The sequence below is a fragment of the Lagopus muta genome, chromosome 6 (genome assembly GCF_023343835.1).
Source record: "Lagopus muta isolate bLagMut1 chromosome 6, bLagMut1 primary, whole genome shotgun sequence".
NCBI lineage: Eukaryota > Metazoa > Chordata > Aves > Galliformes > Phasianidae > Lagopus > Lagopus muta.
The window spans coordinates 48,274,653-48,299,109 of NC_064438.1; the positions used below are offsets into that span (position 1 = coordinate 48,274,653).

General features: G+C 40.9%; 1 protein-coding gene across 6 annotated transcripts in view; it reads left to right on the forward strand.

Moving 5' to 3' along the window:
- EVL (Enah/Vasp-like) overlaps positions 1 to 24,457 on the forward strand; it is a 127,503-nt gene that overhangs the window by 52,699 nt on the left and 50,347 nt on the right. For 5 of the 6 annotated variants that reach the window (XM_048948050.1, XM_048948051.1, XM_048948048.1 and 2 more), the window contains exons 2-3: positions 17,416 to 17,584; positions 22,283 to 22,460. In XM_048948050.1, the coding sequence (XP_048804007.1) occupies positions 17,416 to 17,584; positions 22,283 to 22,460 (347 nt within the window). Of the gene's footprint in view, positions 1 to 10,009; positions 10,180 to 17,415; positions 17,585 to 22,282; positions 22,461 to 24,457 lie in introns of those variants that run through there. The other variant, XM_048948049.1, reaches the window with a different exon arrangement.

Consider the following 24,457-nt stretch of genomic DNA (forward strand, 5'->3'; position numbering starts at 1 on the left):
CCAGGGCACAGCACACTGCACATTGTGTTGCCCTTACTGTAATGAACTGGATGCTCATTAGAGCTTCACGGTGATAAGCTGCCACAGTTTTGCCACTAACGCTGGTCTGGTACCAAGAAACTAACTTTACCTTAAGCGAAGGTATGTCAAAACTGAATGGAACTTACTTATGATATCTGAAGGTGATGATATAATTGTGAAAGTTTATAAATGTACAGATGAAGAAAATGAAGGAAAGCACAGATTTACAACCCCTCTTCCCCCATACTGTCCTATCACTCAGCCATCCCTGTTTGCAGTCTGTGTGGTGTTGTGGCTGATACAGAGCACTCTGCCCATGACACCCCATTGCTTCCATAGCTCTCCCAGCCCAGCAGAGCTCCCTTGCTTCCCCCCCAAGGGTTTTCTTTGTTTAAATTTACAACCCCATCTTTCCTGAACCTCGTGCTCATCTGATGGCTTTGTAGTTCACTCAGCAGCAGCTAGCAAAGCAAGCATGGAGTTCCAAAGCATAGGTTCCATGTTCATTGTGTGCACATCTACTGCTACATGAGCCATATTCTTATTGTTTCGAGGGTTTTTTGGTAAATACTTCAATGCCTTTAGAATCCAGAGTCACAGCTGGGTCGCAGTGAGCATGGAGTGACGGTGAGTGAGGGTGCCTGCCTCAGGTGAAGAGGGAGCCTACAGAGAAAGCAAGGCATAGAAAACATCATGGATCAGCAAGTTATGTTCTTATTCTCATTTTTTAAATGGTGTGAACTTAACTCTAAGAGGCAGTGAAAGCGAGAGACAGAGCAATGAGGCACATGGTACATCCATTAATAGCTGTTGTATTTTTCTATTTCTTATTCCTGGGGAAGTAGGGAGGAGTTGTTTAAATGCTGCTGAAACCAACTTTTTTCTGTCTTTTTAATAATATTTCTGGGATGTGTTGCTTGGTTACTAAGGGGCCAGCAGTGCTGTGCAGGTGACTGCCAAGATCTGAAGGCATCTGGAGACAGCAGGAGGTAGTATGGTGGCATGTGGGAGATCCCTGCGGTCCTAAAGAGCCAAGTGTTCAGCAAGGACATGGGGGAGGGATAGTAAACAGCAAACAATAAAGAGTCCACTCACTGTGCAAGACCAAGGTGGGAGCTGAAGACCATTCCCTGCACAGGCTACGAAACCCTCAGAGCAAGCAGGGAGTTTTGTTTTCACATATTATGTCTTCCATAGGAGCATTCCTCAAATCCACGATCTGATTTCCAGCTGTGGTTGCATTATTAAGTAAATAAGGACCATTGTCTGGGTGTTGGAAGCCAGTCATCCTAAGCAGAAAGAGATGAGACAAGAAAGAAAAGCAGAAATATTGAAGAGAAAAGGCTCATGGTAAAAATGCAGCCAGCACCTAGAAAAATGGTTCTTTGAAACTAATGCTCCCTAACCCAGTTCCACTGCCTGTCACGGGAATGCAGGCTGGATTTGAAAAAGGGTCTCAGAGGTCAGTGTTTCATCCGTTAAGCTGTAACTGCCTAACCAGAGTATGCAGCCCCAGAGACAATTCAGCACTCTGATTTGTATGCTGTTGTTGCTGCAGGAGGTGGTTTCAGCAGAGCAAACAGTGCAATGACGCTGCCCATCTGATAACACCCTGATCAGAAAGTTTGTGTGGAGAGCTCCTGTGAGAGCTGGCTGCATGGGCCTTGGGTTTGGTAAGCTCTTCAGGGTGCAGAGAGAACCCAATGTGGATGTAGCAGCAAAGAGACGTTGGGATATTTGTGAAACTTTCCCCATCCCCTGCACGCTGCTCTCCTTTTTGCAGTGTGTCAACTTGTGAGTGATTTTCAGTTCACTTTTTGAGTTTGTTTTTTTTTTTCCAAAGCGTGGTGTCAGTTATGCAAAACAATGGTTCTGAATGTGCTGTTATGATAAAAGCAATGTGCTATTGCAAAGAGCACATCTCAGCACCACAGCCTGTGTCACACTCTCGCACAATGGCTCAAGGGCTAAAGCGTTGTCAAACTTTGGGTGGGAGAGGTTAGCTTTTGACAAGCCTGGCTGGAGTACTGACAAACAGGCTACGTGCTTTAGTCAGTAAAAAATACCAGAGAACTATAAAATTAGACTCCTGAGGAAAAAAAAAAAGTGTAATTCCTGACATGAGGGAGAGCACAAGGCAGGGAACACAGGAGCTATAAAGAACTTTCACCCTGATGGTCTGTCACTGTGTTTGCTGCCATTTACCAAGTGTGGATTTGAAGTCAAAGGAATTTATATGGTCTTGTTTACAGCTCAGCACCACAGAGTAGCTGAGTCTTTTATTTCTCAAGGCTATTCAAAGTGTTGGTTTTGTTTTTTTTTTTAATTCTACTTAAGGTTAACTTGAGGAACGTTTATTTCATCCCTCTCCTTTTAAATTGCAATAGCTTTCAGATTGACAGAAGGACTTTAAATTTCTCGTGTGCAATTTCGGAAATTTAACTGAAAATTAGCCTTAGATCTTTGATTTTTTATTTTTTTCAGCAGCTTTCCAGTCATGATACATTTCACTCTGTAGCTTTGTAGGCACACATGGCAGCAGAGCATCCATATTCCTTCCACCTTTTTCATCTCTTGTGGAAGTTCTTACAGCGATCCCTTACTTAGCAGGATGCTGAGATAGCTTTGCATGACTTGAAACCTGCTCCATCCTTCCTAATGCTGATGGAAAAACTCGTGTTAGTAATTTCACTGTAGCTTTGTAGAAACAAAGGATGCTGCTTCACCAGATCTTGGCTTTTTACTAAAGCTGTTTCCTCTGGGCCTCAGAGGAAGGATCCATGTTCACTACCCTAGAAGACACAGATGTCTTCAAAGTAGGGTGTGTGCACCCCAGGAGCTGCACGAAGCAATGCATGGCTATGGGAAGAAAAGTTGAGAACTTAAGTAGTATATGTATGTAGTTTATAAAAAATATATATCTTAGTAGTAGTGCGTGCTCAGAAGCTTTTTAGTAATAGTGCATGCAACTGAGTGTGGAGAACACTATTCTAGTGACGTTTTAACTTGTTAACTCTCAGTAGGAAAAACTGTGGAAGAATCTTTGTCAGCACTAATTTGTGAAAATGGTCCTAAACCATAGGAACTTCTCCATGCTGTGAACACAGATAATTTCATGACGACTTGAAAGCCTGCAAGATTGAGGATGATCATTCTTCATGATCCAAATGCATCCTCTGTGGTATCTTTCCAACTTTTTTGCACCTTGAGGTTTTGTTGTTACAGAGGATTGCTTTCATAAGATTTAACAAAATCAGCAACAGGGTACATGTAGCCAAAACGCTTAAATTTACTGCCTGAAGTGCTTTCATTAGGTTAATCTTGGATACTATTACATATAAACATCCATTGTGAGAAATGATGTAAGGGTGGTTATTAGGAGAAGCGGAGTAAAAATCATGGGAGGGCAAGAATGCTTCTGCCATTATTGGAAATAGACTCTGATGTCCTCTTCAGTATCTTTTGCACTGCAAATAACGTGCAGCTTTGATTTAGAAAAATACACAGTCATCTTGCAAAATCTCAAATGTTGCTTGCAGAGGAATCTGGTGCACAAATGTGTTCAGGGATCCTGTTTCAATTTTGGCACTCATCAAGTATTTTTATCTGCCAGAGAAAGGGGACAAATCTTTGCCAAGTAGTAATGGAAGGAGGGAAGGAGTTGAGAAGAGAGGAAGAAGGAAGGGGCTGCCAGGATGATTTTTGGATTTGTCAAGCATTGTTAGTAGTTTTGGACAAAGGATTTGCTTGCAGAATATCTCTATTCACTAGTTCTCCTTCAGTTTATTTTTGCTAAAAATAATATGAAAATTGTTCTTACTGTGAAATTCAGAAAAAAACACTTCACTGATTCCAGCAGGAAATATACAGATACTTCAGTACAGTTCATTGACATTGGTGTTGTTAAAGAGGGTTGTACCTTTCCCAGGATGAAAAACTACAAATGCTCAGGCCTGTAATGTTGACTTTTTATCAAAATGAGGAAATTAGTCTAAATACGTACCATGATGCAGTTTGGCAGACTGTTGTTTGTGCCTAGGCATAATATATTGTTCTGCCTAGCTGAAGGACGTCTGAAAACACTGAGCCCACTTTCATTGCCCTCTGATATCAGTGCAGGCATCGGATTGGCTTCAACAGTCCAGTATCATTTACTTTGTTTTATTGCCTGACCTACGACACAGATGATAAAAAAAATGTTTGTGCTGCTGCTGAAATTACTAACATGAGTTTTTCTATCAGCATTAGGGAGGATGGAGCAGGTTTCAAGTCATGCAAAGCTATCTCAGCATCCTGCTAAGTAGGGGATCGCTGTAAGAACTGCTACAAGAGATGAAAAAGGTGGAAGGAATACGGATGCTCTGCTGCCATGTGTGCCTACCCTTCAAAGCATTACATAGGAAAGAAAGATTAGAAAGATTTGGTGGGCTGGCATGGCACTGCTGCAAGTGCCTTTTTCAGCCTTCACTTCCTTATGTCTGTGAGATGATTGCTATTTCCAGCCAGCCCTATTCTGAGCAGCATAAATAACAGAAACAAGCCTAGAAGCAAGGCCACGCATTCTTCAGCTTGATGTTGCTTCACCAAGTGGGGATAGCACCGAATAGCAGAAAAGGTTGGTATGAGAAAGGAGCAAATGCAAATTTTGAGCAAGAAGCTGCTAATCTCTTTTTGAGACTGTTGTAAAGTTGGTGTTTTCTGCTTTAAGACCTAAGCCCAAAAATTTATATGATTTCCCCAGAAATTGGGAGCTATGAAAAATAATGTATGCAGTTCACATGATCACTGATTAGCTCTGCTGAAACCTCTTGTAATAAACGATTTACTAAAGTGAAAGGAAAAGTGCAAGCTGAAAGTGAAAACATCTGCTGTGCAGCCAATTTTGGGAGGCAGCATATGCCTGTTGACATAAATATGGGATTGTTTTCAGCTGACTTCTAGTAAGTTTATATTGATACTCAGACCACTGCTAATGGCTTTTCAGATCAAGGCCATTGCTTTGCTTTAAAATAACAAAGTTACATAGAAAAGCTGGATGCCCCTCTTGAAATCAGCAGGACAGAGTGGGTTAAAATAGCCTGTGCTCTTTAATTCATAGGTTCTGTTTGGAAAAGGCAGGAAGGAGATGCCCATGCTGCTGGCTGCAGGGGATTGCTGATGTGGGAGGGGTGAAGGACATGGTCCTCCATGCCACTGGCAGACATGACACAGCATGGAAATGTTTGTTCAGTAAGGACTGTAAAATGTCACAGGCACTCAAGACCCTCAAGTACTTTCATATTTTAAGTGGAGCTTTTTTTCTGGCAAACTTTGATCATATTAGATAAATTTCCCATGATATCGTAACGCTCCATTTGTTATAAATGTGCTGATTTGCGGATGTTCAATTAGCTGACTCAGGCAAAAAAAAGCACTATGGGTATCCTGTGTATGAAGTGGCAGTTTATTTCTCTCCATATGGTCTATATAACTTGTTCCATGCTGCTTAACGTGGGGTCTGGGCTCACTGCCCATGGCTCATCACAGTTTATAGAGAAGAAAATTGAAGGCAGCCACAGAGTTAATTCTTTCCAATACGGTTATTCCTTAATGCAATACCTTGGCTGTGCACATCAGGCCAAATAGGAGGTCCCATTGCAAGCAGGTGAGTCCAGAGATCTCCCTCTTCAGAGCAGTGGGGGGGAGGGGAAATTATCTTAGATAAGGTCACTGTGGGAATAAGTCAAGGTCGTCCTAGAAAGAAGAAATACGACGCCCGAAATCTGACATAACTTGGGTCCTTTAAAGGACTGGATAGTGTTTGTGGTTTTTTTGCTTTGTGTGTTTGTTTGTGGTTTTTGTAGATCTTCTTCCTTCTTTTTTTCACTGCCATATGTTTATTTGTCACTGCTTGAATGGATCTTTATCAAATGGTTAGGCTGAGCACATGGCAAAACTTCTTTGGACTTCAGCAGTGATGAGATTACATCCTAAATCAGTAGTCTATAAAAGACTCTCATTAATTTAAAAAAAAAACAAAAACAAAAAAACCACTAAAAAACATTCAGTGCAATTGCTTGCCAGCACCTTACCTCACTGCACATTTTTAACCCCTGTAATACTAAATAACTATATTCTGCTTTCCTCTTTAGTATTTCTTCCCATCCTTCAGAATAAGTATAGAGCAGGAAAGTAGAAATGTTAGAGATCAGCAGCATGTGTTGACACAAAGAGTTAAACTTTCTGAGGACAAGGCTTTTTTTTTGTCTCATCAGCATGTTCAGCGGTTGCAAATCTCAGTGTATGAGGAAATGTCATACATTCAAGGACTATTAACAGCTGTGAAATTAGTTTTGCAAATCAGTATATAACTGCATATTTTTACATGCTGTTATTTAGGATTTCTGCATATATGCATACAGTCTTCTTGTGCTTGATGAAATTTGGGTTTGCAGTTTCAGTGAATTTTCAGATTTCTTAGTCGTGAACTTATTAAATGAAATGACATTGCCATATGCAGATTTTTATTTTTTTGCATTGTAATAAACTGCCTTTTTGGAGTAGCACTGAAGTAAAAATAAGAGAGATAAATTTCTGAAACGTTATTTGGAAGGTGTGAAATATATATTCATTTAGAAAAAGTATTTTCTTCATATCTGCCTACAAATGGCTTTTAGTTATAGTTCTATTTTTGGATTATGACTCTAATAGGCTTTCTAGAATATACAGCCAAGCACAACACGTTTTACAGTGCATCTTCTTTTCATTCTTAAAAGACCAGCTGGGTTTTGTATTTGGATGTGAGCCTGAGCTTGAGACTGAAAGTCTCACCTTTCTGGGTTTGCACTGCAGCTCCAAGAACTGGAAATACATAACACTATTGTGACATACCAATAATGGCACATTTGGTAATGCAGCTCTCCAGAAGAAAGCAACCCAGACGTCTTTGGAATATGAAAGCCAGCAGATGTGCTTCTCAAAAGCCCATGGGAATATTCACATAATTGCAGCTAAAGCCTCGCTTCTATGTTCGGAAATCTTGCTCTTCTCACCCAGATCTCAACACGTGACTGAAATAAGCTGTTTACCCGGCATGCAGTTCTTTGTGAGGACTGGACAGAAACCAGCTAACGGGTCTTATTCTGTAATTTGTTCCAGAGTGCTGCTTCCTTCTAAGCGCTCGCTAGTCCGAGGCATTTTAGCAATGCAGGAGAGTGATTAGAGGCACTTCTGCTGGAATGCATGCTGTAGTGCTTAATGAAATTAGTTTGGCTTGTGACAGGGTACTGTGGGACAGAGCTGAGTCTTGTCATGCTCGCTGTCACTGCTTCCTGGCACGTCTTTAGAGATGGCAGCAGTGTCCCAGCTGCTGGGGTATGAGTGGGTGTGGAGAGCTGGTTGTTTTCAGGTGTGCTCAATTGTACTTGTGATATGAAGAACCAAAGCTTTGAGTGTTGATTATGCTAGCTCAGGAGCAAGCAGATGTTATTGTATTAGGTGAAAAGAGAGTTATTTTTGCTTGGTTCAACACGAAACCTGTTCTGACAACTAAGTACTGTGTCCCTGCCAAAAATCATTGACTGTATCTATCCCAGACACATCAAAGAGAAATAAAAAAAGTTTCTCAGAGATTTCTTTAGCCTAGCATCCTATACTTGTGTGCCTAGAAGAATGGAGCCAGTCTGGTCAATTGATTTAGCAGTTTGAGACCACAGTGATTTGGAAATGGACTTTTCAGGTAATATCATAGAATCACAGCATGGCTGAGGTTGGCAGGATCCATCTGGTCTGATCCCTGCTCAAGCAGGGACTCCAAGAGCAGGGTGCCCAAGATCACATCCAGACAGCTTTGCCTAATGCAGCCAAGAATTCCATTAGCCTTCTTAGCAGCACATTGCTGACTTGGTCCCCTCCAGGACCTCCAGGTACTTTTCTGCAGAGCTGCCTTCCTGCTGGGTGCCTCCCAATAGGTGCTGGTGCCTGGGGTTGTTCTTCCCTACATTCAGGATTCTGCACTTCTCCTTGTTGGACTTCTTTTCTAACACATGCAGTTGAGTTTGTTTGTGTAAACAGTACTTGACAGTAATAGTCTAAGCAATGAATGAGCTGTACAGAGGAAGTGCCACTTGACTCCAAGTAAAGCCAAGTTTTAAAGTCATGAAAAGTGGGATGTATGAATGAGAGGGCGCGTTGCTCACCAAACAGCTAGATCTCAAAGGAGAAAGGCATAGTATTAGGTAAATGGCAGCCAAACTGAATTATCAGGAAAGCAGTAATAAAATGTTTTGTTAAGCAGAAAAATACATTAAAAAACAACAGTGACAACAAAACAAAGAAAAAAAATGAAGAAAGCTTTGTTTGTATGTCAGAGAACTTTCTTGTTCCACTGCAACATTCCTAAGTCAGATGAAAACTAAACTGCACTCCTTGGTGCTTGGCACGTGCTGAGTCTGAGCCCTGAGTGCTGGCTCCTGGAGAAAGAAAGGCCCAAAGTCCCACACAGTTGCCTCTGCCTTCCAGCTCACCTTCAAAAGCTCTGCAGCCTGTGGTGTGCTAAGGAGACCAGGCTGCCATGTCAGACTTGCATGCTCCCCATCATACAGGCATACAGACAAAGGCACCCAAGCAGTTAAGAAAGACATGACTTTGTGCAATGGTCGAGATCAGGGAGGTCATTTTTATGCATTGCACTTTCAGGAACTGGGTTCAAGTTAGGGAACACGTTCCTTCCCTGTTTGTGTAACCTTCCCCATTTGTGTAATGCTGCAGTTACACAGCTGGCTGTGAACCATCTGTCCCCCCTCACGCTGACCTGCATTGCACCAATGACAACATGTCTAACATCATCAGAGGAGAATTATTTTCTTGAGAAGTGTATGTTAAAAAATGAAGTTTTTTAACACTGCAAAAAGCAGTGTTAATTCCTCTCTGAATGATAATAACCAACTTTTTTATCCTCTAGTCTTCTGGCTTGTCTGTGTTTCCTTTCTTTTCTGCTTAGACCTCCAGGCAGAGGTGCCTGTGATGGCACCTGGACTTAGGAGCAGTCGTGAGCCCAGAATACCCAGTGTTTTACTTCTGCAGATGTTTGCATTTTTTATTTGCACTGTGTGTGTTTGTGCAGTCACAGATATCAGCTGACGCATTTACACGCATTAGAAGAATGTCTGAGGACACTGACAAAAAGCAGAAGGCAAAATCAAGGGGAAAGGGGGAGAAAACTCTATCGTTTTCTTATTTATAGCAAGAACATACCATATAGTTCTCCCTGCTGTTTGCCTTGCACTAGTTCTCCCTCTGCTGTTATCACGTCATGCCAGAGCACACCCATAGCCTAAATCCAAGCTGAAAGACAGGGGAGCATTTGCTGCGTATCCATGTTTACTGCTTTTCCAAAGCAAGGAATGAGGAGAAAAAGGAAGCCGGGAAGAAGAATGTGCCTCAAATTACTGCCACCTCTGAGAGGCAGCCCATCAGAATTGCTGCAACCTTACACTGGGAGAGGCACACTGAATTATTGACTTACAGGAAGGCACGCAGTGCTTACATGCCCCTTGGAGTAAATTTGTTCTTATTTCTAATGTTGGATACTTCTCCAATATTTGTAGATTTCTCCTTCTATAGGGTAGTTGATTATTAGCCCATGCCAATTCCAGCTGGCAGGGAGGGCCAGGATGGCGGCAGCCAGGGGGCCCTGGGTTTGGTTCTGTACCATGCCTCCATTCCTGCTGTAAATGGATAACAGCAGTTTGTCTGGGTCTTAGGTTTGTTTGCTTTTTTTCTTTTTCTTGGAGAGCAAACCTGTGCCTTGAGAAAATAATGAAACGTTTTTAATTGCCCTGCCACCAATGAGGGAAGAGTGATGCATCTAATCTTAATCTATATTGTTTGGACTTTTGTTCAATAAATCAGCTGAAAGAAATAGTATTTTTTTTTTTTTTAAGTCCCTTCCCTGCCAAGCAAGCGTTACTTCCTGCCTGCCCTTTTGCTCTCTTGGTAACGCTTCCCTTTCCTGTTTTTGTAATAAGACTTCACACAGACTCAGGTTGTCTCCCTGCCAAATCTGTGTTCAGCTTTGTAATCTGGTGAAATATTCTATTTGGGTGTAAACACACGTGCCAGATTTGAGCATCTGTTCTTCCAGGATTACCTAACCAGGTCTTCCTCAATGGCGGGCACGTAAGTACCTGGGCATCGTGCTCTGAATGGCAGTAAGTTCGCTGTCAGTTAGTAGGGTTAGATGGAAAATGTGTGTCATTAGAGATGCAGGAGGTCTGCATTGTGGTTTTAGCTTTGCGGGGTAATTTATAGTTTTATACAGTGGTTATTATGTTCATATGGCAATGCTATGTGCATATACAGCTGCTGGCAGTGAGGGAGAGGCTGGAACAGCTGAGCTGTGCTCAGTCCCAGTGTGATGCTGGTGGCTCCAGAGGAGTTTTCACAGGTTTATTTGCATTTCTTTGGAGACTGGAGAGAAACCAAAGCTATGCAATGCCAACTTCGGTGAAATATCTGTGTGGTGATTTGCTGTGTGTACTCATGAGTCTGCCTCTCCTGATTATTTGTTAAGATTATAATCTTTAAAAGCCTTTATTTTTATTTTAAAAGCCTTTATTATTATTCTACTGCAGTATGCATTTGGCTGGCCAGTGCGTGAGAGTTTCGGTCATGGGTTTTCATTTGACAGTTTAGTCTTGGGTTTTGGGCACGATGTGTATTTTACAAGATTGGTTACTTCTTCTTTTTATTTCTGTAATTTAATGGTGAAGGCAAATGGTTTATATTAATAGCAACTTGATCTAGTAAAGCTTTTTTTACTGGTTTTGTCTGTGTGTTTACGGGTTACTTGGGTTCATTGTCCCTCCCCAGTGCATCTACTTGATCTTTGCTTTTAAGAACATCTAAACATTTACTTGGTATTTATTTTTAGGCACTGCCAAAGTTTATCTTCAAGGTGGCATGCAAAGTTAGAGAGCAAACCACACTTCACTGCAGAAGGAGATGTTGTGTGATTTAAAGCTTTAATGGAGCAGTGGGGTTTCTCTATTGGAACACAGCAGTGCCCCTGCCCTGTCAGGGTAGGCAGGTGCTGAAGAAAAGTTGGCCATAGGGCTGGGTGTTGGGCTGCCTGGCAGCGCTGAGACTTCTCTCAATCACTGCATTTCCGCTGTAAAGTGCCTTTTGCACAGCAGTTATTTTAAAACTTTTTAAAGTGTTGAGATAGTGATGACTGGAGTTCCCCTTAGAATCATTATGTCTCTTACGGTTCGGTGTGCAAAACACACCACATGACATCAAAATCTCAGCACTGTAAATGAAACAGATGTGCCGGCTTATAAGGGCACAAATCTGCCACCAGCCCGCCAACCCTAAATCTACCCCAATTGGCAGATCTCTTGTTTAAGTGTGACAGCGGACACTGGGAGGTCAGGGTTTTGTGTGGACTTCTGCAGGACCGAGCTGTTCTGCTATGACAGGCCCATGTGAAACACCCTTCCACTGCATTATCTTTCTGCATTCACTTCTCATTTTTTGTGTTTCTACTTATTGTATCTCCCATCATCAAGAGCACTGAGGAGTGACAAGCAACGTAGCGTGGTCATGCCAGGGTTGCATGGATGTTTCCATGTTTAGCAACTCATTTCTCAAAGTCTTGTGTGATCTGAGCACCTCATGAGCTGGGTTTTGGTTTCCATCTTAAGTGTCTGCAGTGAATATTGGCAGCAGTCATTGCCCATGGCAATTCCCATGGGTATGCCAATACAGAAAAAGGGGAACTTCAAATGAATGTCTCATTGCTAGTAGAAAAATACTCCTCCTTGACGAAGCAAAGTGGTGTTCATCTTACTCTTGTTTATGTTGTAGGTACCACTATTTCAATTTTTTTTCTCTGTAAAATATGCATTTCTCTGGAGGCATGTCATGACTTTATTTAACAGTGTCTGTTTGAGAGCTACTTGTGAAGGAGGCTTTGTATGTGCTCAATTTTCTTCCAGTTATTTAATATAATAATCTGCATGTCACTGAGAGTCAGAAGCACCTCTGTGCATGAAGTCTCCCTGGGTTTGTGCTGTCCTTGAGTTTGATCAGTGGCTAAGTGCTCCTCCTTCACCATGAACTCTGGTGCTCTGGGACAAGGGTAGGATGAACGATGGTAACATAGGATATTCTGTGCATTTGCTCACAGAGAGAAGTAGACTGAAAATGTAGGCCCCGAATAGAGTCAGAATGGGACTGACACAGTGTTACAGGAATGAGGCTCCCAGCAAAAAATGGAGCCGTGAGCAAAGCCAGCAGTGAATCTCTGGTGAGAAGGCTGAGAGCCACTGTGCCATGGAGGTTCTGTCTGCTAGGAGCTCAGATCTCAGGTATGGAGAATATGAGCCTGGATGACCTGACCGGTGCTCAGAGGGTCTCCTGTTTCTTTGTTGTTCTCTAAATCCTGTCACTAAACAGAAATGTGCACCTATTTTTTTGCAGAGGGAACTGCTGCAATACTTTCCCTGCTTCCAAACCATGATCTTGTTTGTTTCAGTAAAATTGAATAAAGTCTTTTCAGCAAATTAGGCCACTGGAGTTTGCAACAGACTTTAAGTGCTGCAGGACCACGAATTGTAGCTTGCTAATTCTGAGATTAACAGAGATATGTATCACACAGACCACATGTCTACGTATACAGGATTTTTATTTATGCTAGCTGTTTTAAAGGTAACGTTGAGATATTTCTGTCATCATCTTAATTCAGCATCTATTTCTCGTGCGTCACGTTTAACCACACAGCTTTCTGTGGACAGACTCAGTGAAGAAGTGGAACGAGATGTGTGCAAGTGGCTTGCGAGTCACATCGCACGTTCTGGGTGCTGAGGGTTAGTTCCCAGATAGGACGAGACTTGGGCAAAGCCATGTTAACAATTACAGATGATCAGATCAGTCCAAAGTAATTTGAAATGATCGGTTGTTTGAACGAGAAAGGTTGGATGTAATTGGATGGGAAATGGAAATTAAAAATAAGGTAAATGTTTGCAAAAGTTGTTTGCATTTGCTAAGAGTACCAGAAGACAGTTTGGTTGAAGGGGAGAGAACTGAAAGCAGCTTGAAACCTAATGGGTTAATAATAGGTTCCTTGATTTCTACTAGGGAGCTCACAGTTGATTTTCAGTCCATTTCTGCCTCATTGCAGCGTGACCTCTCATGTTTTTCTTAGTTTGGGATAAGAGAGACAAGCCTTGGAGAGCCTTCAAAGCCTCTTTTGAATGCTTGCTGTCCATCATCATGGTTTACTCCCTTTTTCCAGTTTATGTTCTATGCTGGTTCTTTTGTGGTTCAGTTCTGAGATTTTTTTCTTTCATATTTGGATAGCCCACTCACCTAGGCAAAGTGAAGATGTTTCCCCTAATCCCAACTTTCACAGTCATTCCTGTCATTTCATGTCCTGTCATTTTTCTTCCTCCTGTTTAATTACTTGCAGTCAAGCTGCTCCATTAAGGACAATTTACAATAATTCACAAAAAAATGCATGTATTTTCCTTAGGGCTCCCAGCGTTACCTCATCAATACTTCTTTGTAGCTCTTTTTTGGCTGTAAGACCTGTTTATCATAAATTTACTAAAACCCAGGAAGAAGGGGGCTGCATTTCTCAATTTCTGCACAGATAGGAGAGGAGAAATTTTTGTGGATGAAGCCACTTGCATTACAGCAGTGGCATAAAGTGCAGCTTCATTGCTATCCCTAACTGCCCTCTAACTGTGGTTAGGCTCTGTACCGTGAATGGTACCTTATGGCTGGAAGTGACTCTTTGGAGATGAAAGTGTTGCTGACACCACAGCTAGTAAAGTGAGCAGGATGCTGCAGATTGGCTTTGTCCAAGCAAACCATACATGAGATGCAATGTATTTTCAACATGTTTAGTTACCTGCGGTGGAAACCCAGGCAAGTCTGCTTATATGTTGATGTAGCATAAAAAATCAATAGGAGAATTTGTAATATTTGGAATGGTATGTGGAATATGATGAATCTTTTCCAAGACTTACCCATTTATTCAGAAATTTATGTGTGTATTCTTAGGAAAACAAGGCAATTTCTAGAATTATGACCTAGTGTATAAATGCTAATGCCTGCTAAACTCTTCTCACAGAGAAAGAATTTGACTATGTGCAATAGTATAACTAAGACCTCAATTATTACCTGTTGTATGTAGTTGACATAGGTATCAGTCGAGTATGGGCACAAAAATAAAAGAATTTTTTTGCTGGAGCCTTGTGAAACCAGTGTAATTTGGTTCGTATTTAAAATAATGCCATCTACAGAGTGCAGACTCTGTATGTTCTAACTGACCTTTATAAGAGTTATGCTGAACATTTTCTGGATGATTTTCAGGGATGCCCCTTAAAGCATCAGGACAGTTGTACTTTTTGTGGGTAGGATGAGACTTCAGGTATGAAGAGTTACACCTCCATTTAGGGTGAAATAGCAATCTAGCAATGCATCCCTGGAGGCATTTTAGGTTTTGAACGATTGATGAATTGTTTTGCAGGAAAGGATTTCCCTTGTGCTGTACTTGTTTTATGTTCCTTTCTGTTATTTCACTGGAGGCCAGATAACAGGCTTAATCCTGTTTCCATTTAAATGAATGATGAAAAACTTCCCTGACTGCAGGGACAGCAGGGATTGAGCTTGATGTGTTGCTTTATGTTACAGTAACAATTGGCTGTCATGCATTAAATATTGCTCCTGGGGCCTACATCTGTATTTCTGTCATGGGTTTGTAGAGAGTGTTTTTGTTGCAGTTCTGAATAGCAGCAAACTCTGAAGGCAAAGTTGCTTTATGCTTTGGAATCTGAACATGGCATGATGAGCAATGCCACAATAAGGCCTTCATGTCTATGTTTAGCTGTATTCTCTTTGTGATAAGTATGGATCAGACAATTTGACTCATTAAGGAGACCATGGCAACTGTGGGGTCCAAAGTTCATCTCACATGCAAGCACTCCAGATTTGCTGTCATGAAACCAGTGCTATGCTCTTCCTTCCTTTGATACAGGCTTGTAGTGACCAGCAAGGCTTGAGGAGCAGAACTGATGTCACATCAGCTAAGAGTTACTTTCCAGGGATGGGTTTTTCTGGGAACCCACAGGCCTACCAGGCAGCTGATGCTCCATAGGCTCTATAGCTGGAGGTGCCACAAACAACCCTGTAGCAGAGACAGGTGGGAACCATCCAGCCATAGCACTGCATTGGATATTATTCTTAGCCATTCCACTTCCATGTGGCAGAGATAATGCAGTGTTCTTGCTTTTTTACTGGTACATCTCTCTGTCTTCCTCCACATCTATGGAACCAAGGTAAGGTGACAGACCTCCCTCCTGCCAGCCTGAGGCTCTTGCACCAGTTGGAGGATTAGACAGGCTGGAGCAAGATCTAATCCCTCAGCTGTTAGTGTCAGATGCATGGGGAAGCTGCCACATGACGTCACACTAGCTTACCTTAAAAAAAAAAGTGATACTGAGGTGTTTGCTGGATAAGTACATCAGTGAGGGTGCAGATCTGCTCCAGATATCTCACACAGCAGAGCGTCAGCAGCTCATGGATGAGGCTTGTTCTTATAATTCTAGTTAAATAAAACGTTCAGTCTTTCTGACTATTATACAGACTGCTGTTTTCATGTTATGTAATAAAAATATGCTTTGGTTTGAGTTATCATGGAATCATAAGACTATCCTGAGTTGGAAGGGACCTACAGGCGTCAACTCCAACTCCTGGTTTCTTGCCTTGATCTCCATGGAAATGTCTGCCAGCATCATTGCTCCTTCTGTAAACTCTTTGAAAAGTTATCAGAGTCTTGCCCACAGCACGGTGGAGGTCAGTGGAGGCTGAGAGAAGTGACTATCACAGTGAGCCAAACATCAATAGGCTTTAATTCACAGAAATCTCCTGTGCCTTGGAAATCTTTTTGAGACCTATGGATAAGGAAAGACTGAAAATTGCTGCTGTAATCTAAATAGCTGGAGCAGTGTGTTCCCTTTCATTAAAGTAATGGCAGTGATGGGGTTGAGTGGAGCTCCGTTTGCTACAGTTGGTGTAGTTTACAAGTGGTGTCACTTGGTGCAGTGGCAGGGCAGTGATATGGCTCGGCATCAGCAGAGAGCTTCTTCTGTGTTTGTTTGGATGAAAGTCAAACACTAGGAGAAAATCAAGCCAAAGTGTATGTAGGAAGAGGGAAAAAAGTGGGTTATCATTTGATATTGAATTGCTGAAAAATATTTAATGTTGCTTGGGATGAGGAAAGGAGGTTTGTGTAAATATATAGAGATCTGAAGTTAATAGAGTGGCCATGAACTTAAAACTTTTGTGGGATGTAAATCCTAAGAGTTTTATTTAGGCCTACTGTGCACTTGTTGAAAAACCCTGTTATGTTCAAAGATCTTCAACATTCAGAGGGCTCATTTTTACTTTGTATAATTCTAATTTCCTCCAGTATAAGAAAAGTGGCTTTTCTTCCTTTCTGGGATTTCAGAAGGCCGGGAACTGAAATCCCTACTGCCATTTCAAAAATACTGCAGACAGTGTCTATAAAGCACTTTGACCCGTATTGAGTTGTCACATCAGCAGTACTTGCAGTGGAATTTCTCTCACATGGAAAGTGTGTTTTAGCATCAATATTTGTATTAGTCACTAATGCACAAGCAATAGGTAAAGAAATGATGAACTCCTGTGAGTCTACAGAACAAAAATAGCTATTAATACTCTATCAAATGAGTTATCTACTGTAACACCGAAATACAAAATTCTTGGAGTTCCCTCCCCATTATCATTGCTATTAAAGTGAAGGAGAAAAGAGTTCCTATGCATTTTGCACTTCATATTCTGGGATGTGTCAGTGCGTCACCAGATCTGAGCATTAGCTGTTACGTGGATTAATGTAATTGATTCCTTCAGTTTACCTAACATGGCTTTTGGTTCAAGGTCTGCTTGTTTCCAGTTTTAAATGTGTACCTCAGTATTGCGTGCCGTGTTTTTGTCAGGAAGCTGCAAAGCTGCAAAGTCAGTTTTCACGCAAATCTGAAAGCTTTTGCTTTCCCATAGGTATATAAACATAAATGCAGCATTCGTACTGTTGGACAATTTTAATAAAAGTGGTGTGCTACCAGTTATTCCTCAGGGCCTAATATTTCTGCATGAAATGCCAGATTGGTTCAGCAACATACTGGAGGTTTGGTTTTTTTTAAGTATATGAACACATACATGCAAGCTTTAATTTAACTATCACATTGTATTTAAAGGATTAGCAGATTTGTTACAAAACAGATATTTTAGGCAGTTCTGATAATTTTTTATGTTTTCCTTTCCTTGAGATGTTTTCAATAGTGGGCAACAAATTCATTGTTTTTTCTCCCTTTTTTTCCTTCTTTCCAGTGAACAGAGTATTTGCCAAGCCCGGGCTTCAGTTATGGTCTATGACGATACCAGTAAGAAATGGGTGCCAATCAAACCTGGACAGCAGGGCTTCAGCAGAATCAATATATATCACAACACGGCCACAAACACCTTCAGGGTTGTTGGAGTTAAACTGCAAGATCAACAAGTGAGTAACTGCATAAAACTTCCTGTAAATGAACCTTTGGTCTCTCTAAGATACCATCAGTAGTTATGTAGTTAGCAGTTGTATAGTTAGTGCAATCAAGCAACATTTCCTGCTTTCTGCAAGGTGCCTATAATCTGAACGTCTAGAGTAAATGAGCTCTCATTTACTCTAGACGTTCAGATTATGTATGATTTTGGGGATACAGAATATGTCATGATTTATTACTGTTTATTTGCAAAAATAACTTTCAATGAATGCGAGAGAGATTTTAACATTATATTTTTTCACCTACATTTTTTCCTTGGGAGATGAATTTTATTTCGTTCTGCAGGTTTTGCTCTCAGCTCCCCCTAATTTACTGCTTGCTCATTTTTGCTACTGGATTTACAAAAGAGAAGAAATATCACCTGGCACTGCCATCTCCTAAAGTATGCTTATTACATTGCCATAAGAAGCAATTAGTTTGTGATAACGTGTTTTGAAGTCCTAGGTGCATGCTGTGATCTGATTTATGGCAAGCTAAGCCTGCAGTACTCTCTGGTATTAAAGGAGTTAGTTGGGATTTAGATAAGCAGAAGTGGGATCAGAGCCTCCTGGGCCACCACAGCCCAGTAACTGGTGCACCAGGCTGTACGTGCCATCAGAAGCACCACATGTCACAGTTATACCCGAAAGAACCAAAACATGTTTGTGTAGAGTGGTAATGCTATATTGGCATTTTAGAGCAGACGTTTAGGAACTGAGGACTCCCAGTCTGCTATCCCATCCCATGCGCACTTTGTGCTGTCCCACCAGTGGGTATGAAGGCGATCAGTGCTGCCACTTCCCAGCTGCCAAAATGTTAAGTTGATCAGCTCATGATTTTCTTATTAATTACTAATTTTTAGCACTTAGTTTTTAGCTTCTTGCAGCATGCTTTTGAAACATCTGCAATATCTTTTGCTTCTGTATTTATCATTCTCAGTAGAGCAAAAGCAATATATTAATGAAACTCCATTTTAAAAAGAGAAAATATTTTTTAAAATGAATGAAATGCAGTGGCTGCTTAGTCACTTTTGAGAATAAGTCCTGCAGCAGGGCATGCTAGATGTTTATTTTGTGTAGCCAGCTGGTGAATGTAAATGGCATTCATGTGAGCACAATCTAAGATGCATCTGAATAGTTGACATAAAACAAGCAAATGTCATAAAATCTATCTGTTTATCCATATATATGGGAGACTTGGTGTACCAGAGGTCTGTCTCTTGTTTTATATCCTCTATAATATTCTGTTAGGTTGCAAATTTTCCTGCCTATGCCATCTAAAAATCTCAAGCCAGAAGGAAACAGATATAAAAATACACTTTTCTAGAGCTTGAAGACTAAAAATCCTCCCTCAGTACAAACCAAATGGACAGGCTACATTAGTCACTTAAAACTGTCTAAAAGAAAACACCTTCAATGTGATTATAAAAATCTAGTATCATGAAGACAGCAAATGTTCTGAAAGCCTTAGATTCAGAATTTTGTATTATTACCTGAGTCTCAGAAGGAGCCATAAGCTTGCTTGACTTGTTAGCAGTCACATCCAATGAGAGCAAAAATGAATTTCAGTTACAGTAATTCCCTGTACAAGCCATTTCAAGCTTGCTCTCAGGTTGTGCTAAGTGGTCTTGAAAGTGAGGCTTTATTAAACACTGCTGTTTCATAAGGAAAGTCGTATTTTTCTGAAAAAGACCGATGTTGAGATTATATGAGATTTGGCATAAAATGAAGCTGCTCAGACGGCCAGAAGTTGAGAAACTAGTTCAACGTTTGTAACACAATATCACCACATAGGAACAACTTTACATTTTATTTCATACTGTAGTAAGTTTTATTTTACATACTGTAATCTTTGTAACTTCACCCTTTGCCTGCCTTTAATGTTTCCCTTTTAACTTGTGTTTCTTCTTATTTCACCTTCAATAATCTCTCTCTTTAATTTTCATCCTCTTTTTCATTTAAGGCATCTTCTGTAGGTTCCTTCTGTTGTCTTTCTCCAGGTGCTTTTCCTACCCCTTTTCTGGTGCACATTAGGGTTTACAAGACTCCCTTTACATTCTGCTTGCCTTGTCTGTGTCTATCTTGTTCACTACCTGGTGGTCTCTAAAAAGCTCATCACAAAGAAAATATGGTTTTTAAAATGGCAGAACTACAATTTTGTTCTCACCACTGAGAAGTTGGTCACCGGACTGCGCCATCTCATGCATGTGGGTGATGAGCTTGTTGAGTGCAGCAGCGCTGAGCTGCAGACAGAAAGTCAATGAATTCTCCTCATGCTAGCATGTGCAATAATCTTCAGAAAAGCCGAAGTGGCTTTTTAAAGCTTTGGAGTAGCCGCAGAGTCCAGGACTGTTATGAAGCTGAGGCCAGATCAGTAATACAATCACTTGGTGACACGAGCTTTAATGTCTCCATGCAGCCTTCATTCCCTCCCAGCATGTAATTCAACAGTCACAAGCAAACAATTTACTGCAATTTGCAGCTTGCCAGCTGTAATTGTAACATTACAAAGGTGAAGTGTGTTGGCTTCAGTCACCATGCAAGGTGTTGGCAAAGGTTAAAAAAAAAAAAAAATTAGTACAGATGGTCCTTTTCTATGACTTAGCAGACGAACAGTTTCTCCCCAGTCCGCATCTGTGATCAGCTGAGGGTTTAAAATGGTGATTTTACATCAACTGATTTCAGCTCAGCCTGATCTCACTGCCAAAATGCATGTGCTGAACACACAGGTAGGGAGGAAAGTGCGAGTCGAAAGTGAATCACATCTCCTGAAGGCTTTATGCATTGATGTGGTTAAGAAGCGAGTGCAAAAACAGGGCTCTGGGGAAGGTGGGGCTTCTTAAATTTCACCCTAAGCCAAAAAATAATATTTTCATATTAATATTTTTTATAAAATTTAATTTAAAAAATTAATAACCAATTAATTGACACTTGAAAATTGGTCAGGTTTGGCCTCAGTTGTGGTAGTTTGTAGCTGCTTACCACAACTTCCAAGTTTTAGCAAACCCATGACTGCTGCCCATGAAAGTTCTAGTGCTGGAAGCACAATAGGAAGCAAGCTGGTAGCAGACTGCTGCATCATTTCATGCTCTGGAGAAACAAGTATCTGTCCTTTTCTGGTTTGATCAGCAGGAATTTGGGCTGTAAGGCTCACATGGGATGAGTCTTACATCTGCCCATGATCTTTGTGGTGGTTATGCAACCAAGACCAAGTTGTGTTGGGGTCCTGAGGCGCCTTCAAATCATTCTAGCCCTGTTACTGTGAATTCTATCAACTACCACTATCTTCACTGCTGATAATTTATAACTCAGTAGCCTCAGTAGCCTGCAGACTGCAATCAAAGGAAAGGCTTCTTGATTTTGAGCTTTTTTATAGATCTCTGCATGCTCCAGAGAGTTTACACTTGAAACTGAAGTGAAATGTTGAAGAGTTCTGGATAGAAAAGAGGCTAAACTTTTTTTAATATTAAAGTGGTAGGAACATTAAGGACTATGCAGAATCAGCCTGTGAAACTCCTTGCCATACAGAATGACTGAAATCCGGAATTTAACAGAATAGAGAACAATGCAGGCATTTATATCAGCAACAAGACTATTTTATTTCAGGGTAGAAAATACTAAAATGGATTGGAAAAGTAGAAAAAAAAAGTCATACAGTTGTGCCATGTTTCAGCTTTTAAGATAAACTCACGGTGAAGAGTTAAAGGAAGAAGAATTTCAATCTTCCTCTGCTCATAATTTTAAGTTTCTGTGTCTGTGGTTCCCCTCTGCCCCAGTCTCTGCTGGTTGAGGAAGCCAGTCTTCATTTCCTTCTCCTTCTCTGTCTTCAGCTACACTGTACCTGTTTATGAGGACAGCTGGTGATCCCATTTATTGACATTTCATTTTGTTTCTTAAATTTGAGCCACGACAGAGTGCCTTTGTTGAGACACAGATGGATATTGTGAGAGTGCTGGGTGTTAGCTTTGGATGTCTTTGGTTGGATTCCAGCTGGATATCCCACATGCCCTGCCCAAGGATAAATGGGGCATTGTATCTGGCAGATTAAATCCAAACATACAGAAACGCCCTTCTACTGCAGCCACCCCTTACCTGGAAATTATAGCATGTAGAGGAAGGGAGGAGCTTGGAGAGGGAATATTTAGTTGATTTTGTCACTGCCTGTCTAATTCTAGACAAAAAAAAAAAACTATCTTAATGTAAAAAGCTGGCATGGAGGAAGAGAGAAAAACCAGAACTAGTGCAATCAGTCAAACATTTATCTGCTGTAATGGAGGGCCAGTGCCAAGAGCTCTGTTAGTCCCCTTTTCTGACAAGTGTGCATGCTTATCCCCCAGAAGGCTGCAATAAATGCTGGGTCTGGCTTGTGACATCTCTCTGCAATATATGCACAACTGTATCCCATGGATTTGCTGGAGAATACACGAGCAGGTAAATTAGAGTTTGCAGAATTAGCTCACAAGCCCCCAGGTTTGGTATGAACTGTTGTAAGACTGACTCACATATACAGGTCTTCTGTCGTCCAAATGCGTGCTGCCTTACCATGTGGCCATGGAGGAGCTGGCATAGGAATGTCACTATCAGGTTAATTAACCTTTACCAAAGGGTTCCTCCCCCCCCCCCAAATCAAGACAGAATTCTGTTTAATCTTTGCCCCTCTCTTTCATATCACAGGTAGTGATTAATTACTCAATTGTGAAAGGACTGAAGTACAATCAAGCAACACCTACCTTTCATCAATGGCGCGATGCACGGCAAGTCTATGGCTTGAATTTTGCAAGCAAAGAAGAGGCTACTACATTCTCCAATGCAATGCTGTTTGCCCTGAATATAATGAATTCACAAGATGGAGGTAAATTAACAGCCACCATGCCCTTTTATTAATCTCTGGCATTTCTATAATGCTTTATCATACCTACTGCAGTTGCACTGTATGGCATGTCATTATAAAACACATTATCTTAAAAAAAAAAAAAAGGTTGGCCTCTGCTAGACAGCCTTTAGTTCAGCATTTGATGTCGTGTGAATTGTACATGCTTTCAGGTTTTATTGTCCTTCCTTCCAATTCTGCATGGTACCTTAACTCACAATAGGAAATCAATGGCTATTTGAGAATACTTCGGCAGGCAGGTAGCCCAAAATGTTGATTTGTGTGCATTGTTACATGTGAGATGGCAGAATATAATGTTAAATAAGCAGGAGCTAGTGTAAAATTAACAACTTCTAAAAAACTTGTTGGGAGGAATACAAAGCTTATATTTCCAGTACATCAGGTGTCAGCTGCATCCTGATGGCTCTTTTGGCTCACTCTGAGAATGTGACATCTTAGCTGTTTAATGCGAAAGCCTTATACTCAGGGCATTGATTGATGTTGTTCATAAGTATTATATTCACTGCATCTGAGGTTTGTGGTGAAGTTTACAGTTCTGTGAAATTGTTGTTCCAGCAGCTTGTAGAGGCCCAAGGTGACATCATGGCTTTTCAACGGAAATCAGATTCTGGTCTGTGTTGATGGATTTAAGTACTGCCCTCACTTACATGCATAGAATCTCTCTGAAGTTTATGAGTTGAGAACAGAAAGCAGTCTTCATGTGATGTCTTTTTTTCATGAAAAATGTACATCACAGCTCTGTTTTCCTTTTGAGAACACAGTGATTCAGGGTAACATCATTTTCTGCCATCCCATTTTAGCAGCAGTATTCTTTAGATGAGGTAGCAGCGCTACAGAGGAGGCAGAGCAAACTGTCCACATTATACCAGTTTCTGTCTGTGCTTACAGATCTGTTAATTGTTTTTGTCTTCTGACAACCTTCCATGCACAAATACATATTACTAGTAAGCATACTTATAAAAGTTCTTTTTTTTTTTTATTTTGATATATCCACTCATGCTGTTAGGCTGACAAATGCTAAAATCATTGAAGAGCTTGCATTCTGTGCTGTTTTCAGAAGCAGGGGACTGAATTATGCCTTTTTCAGCTCTAGTTGTGCCACAGCAGGAGAATTTCAGGAGGGAATCTGTCCAACGCTGCCAATCCTAAGCATACGTGTATCTAAAGAGTGCACAGCTGTTTGGCTGCTAAAAGATCTCTCCTGCATGCTCAGCCCTTTCAGACCGTCAGATTAAACTCAGAATTTCGGATACTTTGCTTATAGTCTTGAGGCTCTGATTGGCTTATTGTCTATATTGAGTGCCTTTCTTCCAAAGGCTCTCCAGTTTAATTTTTTTTTTTGTCTGTCTGTCGCTTCCCCTTGTGGAGGTTGGTTTTTTGCAGTATTTTGAGGTTGTTCAAGAGGAACACCCTGAGGAAACATGAGTTTCAAGATGAGAATGTTTTGCTCTTACACTGAAATGAAAGAAGCTATCTTAAAGTGTACTTGTCGAGAAATTTGAGACTTGACAGCAAAAGCGCACAATGGATATAAAGTCCAAGATGTATTTTCAGATCTTCTCTGGCCATGCTTCTATTGGACACTGGTCATATTTGTGAGCATGAATTAATCCAAATAGAAATTCACATAGACACACATATTTGTATATGTTTTCAGGCACAGCCTCTGCTGTAAAAATCATTAGGAAAAAAAGCCTTTATTATATCCATGCATCTGTGTACTATAATATCTTGTGCTTCAGGAGACAGGATCCAGATATGAGGAGCGCATTTGTACACATTAAACTGCTCACAAACTAATAAAATACTTAGCCATAACCTGAGTTAAACAGAGGTTCCCTCTGGCACATTCATCATTAAAGCTGCCTACCATAGCAATCTGCTAGCTGTACAATTTGGGATATGCTATTTGTGCTGCTTTGGACGTACTATTTCTATTGTTTCCTTGTTTCATATAT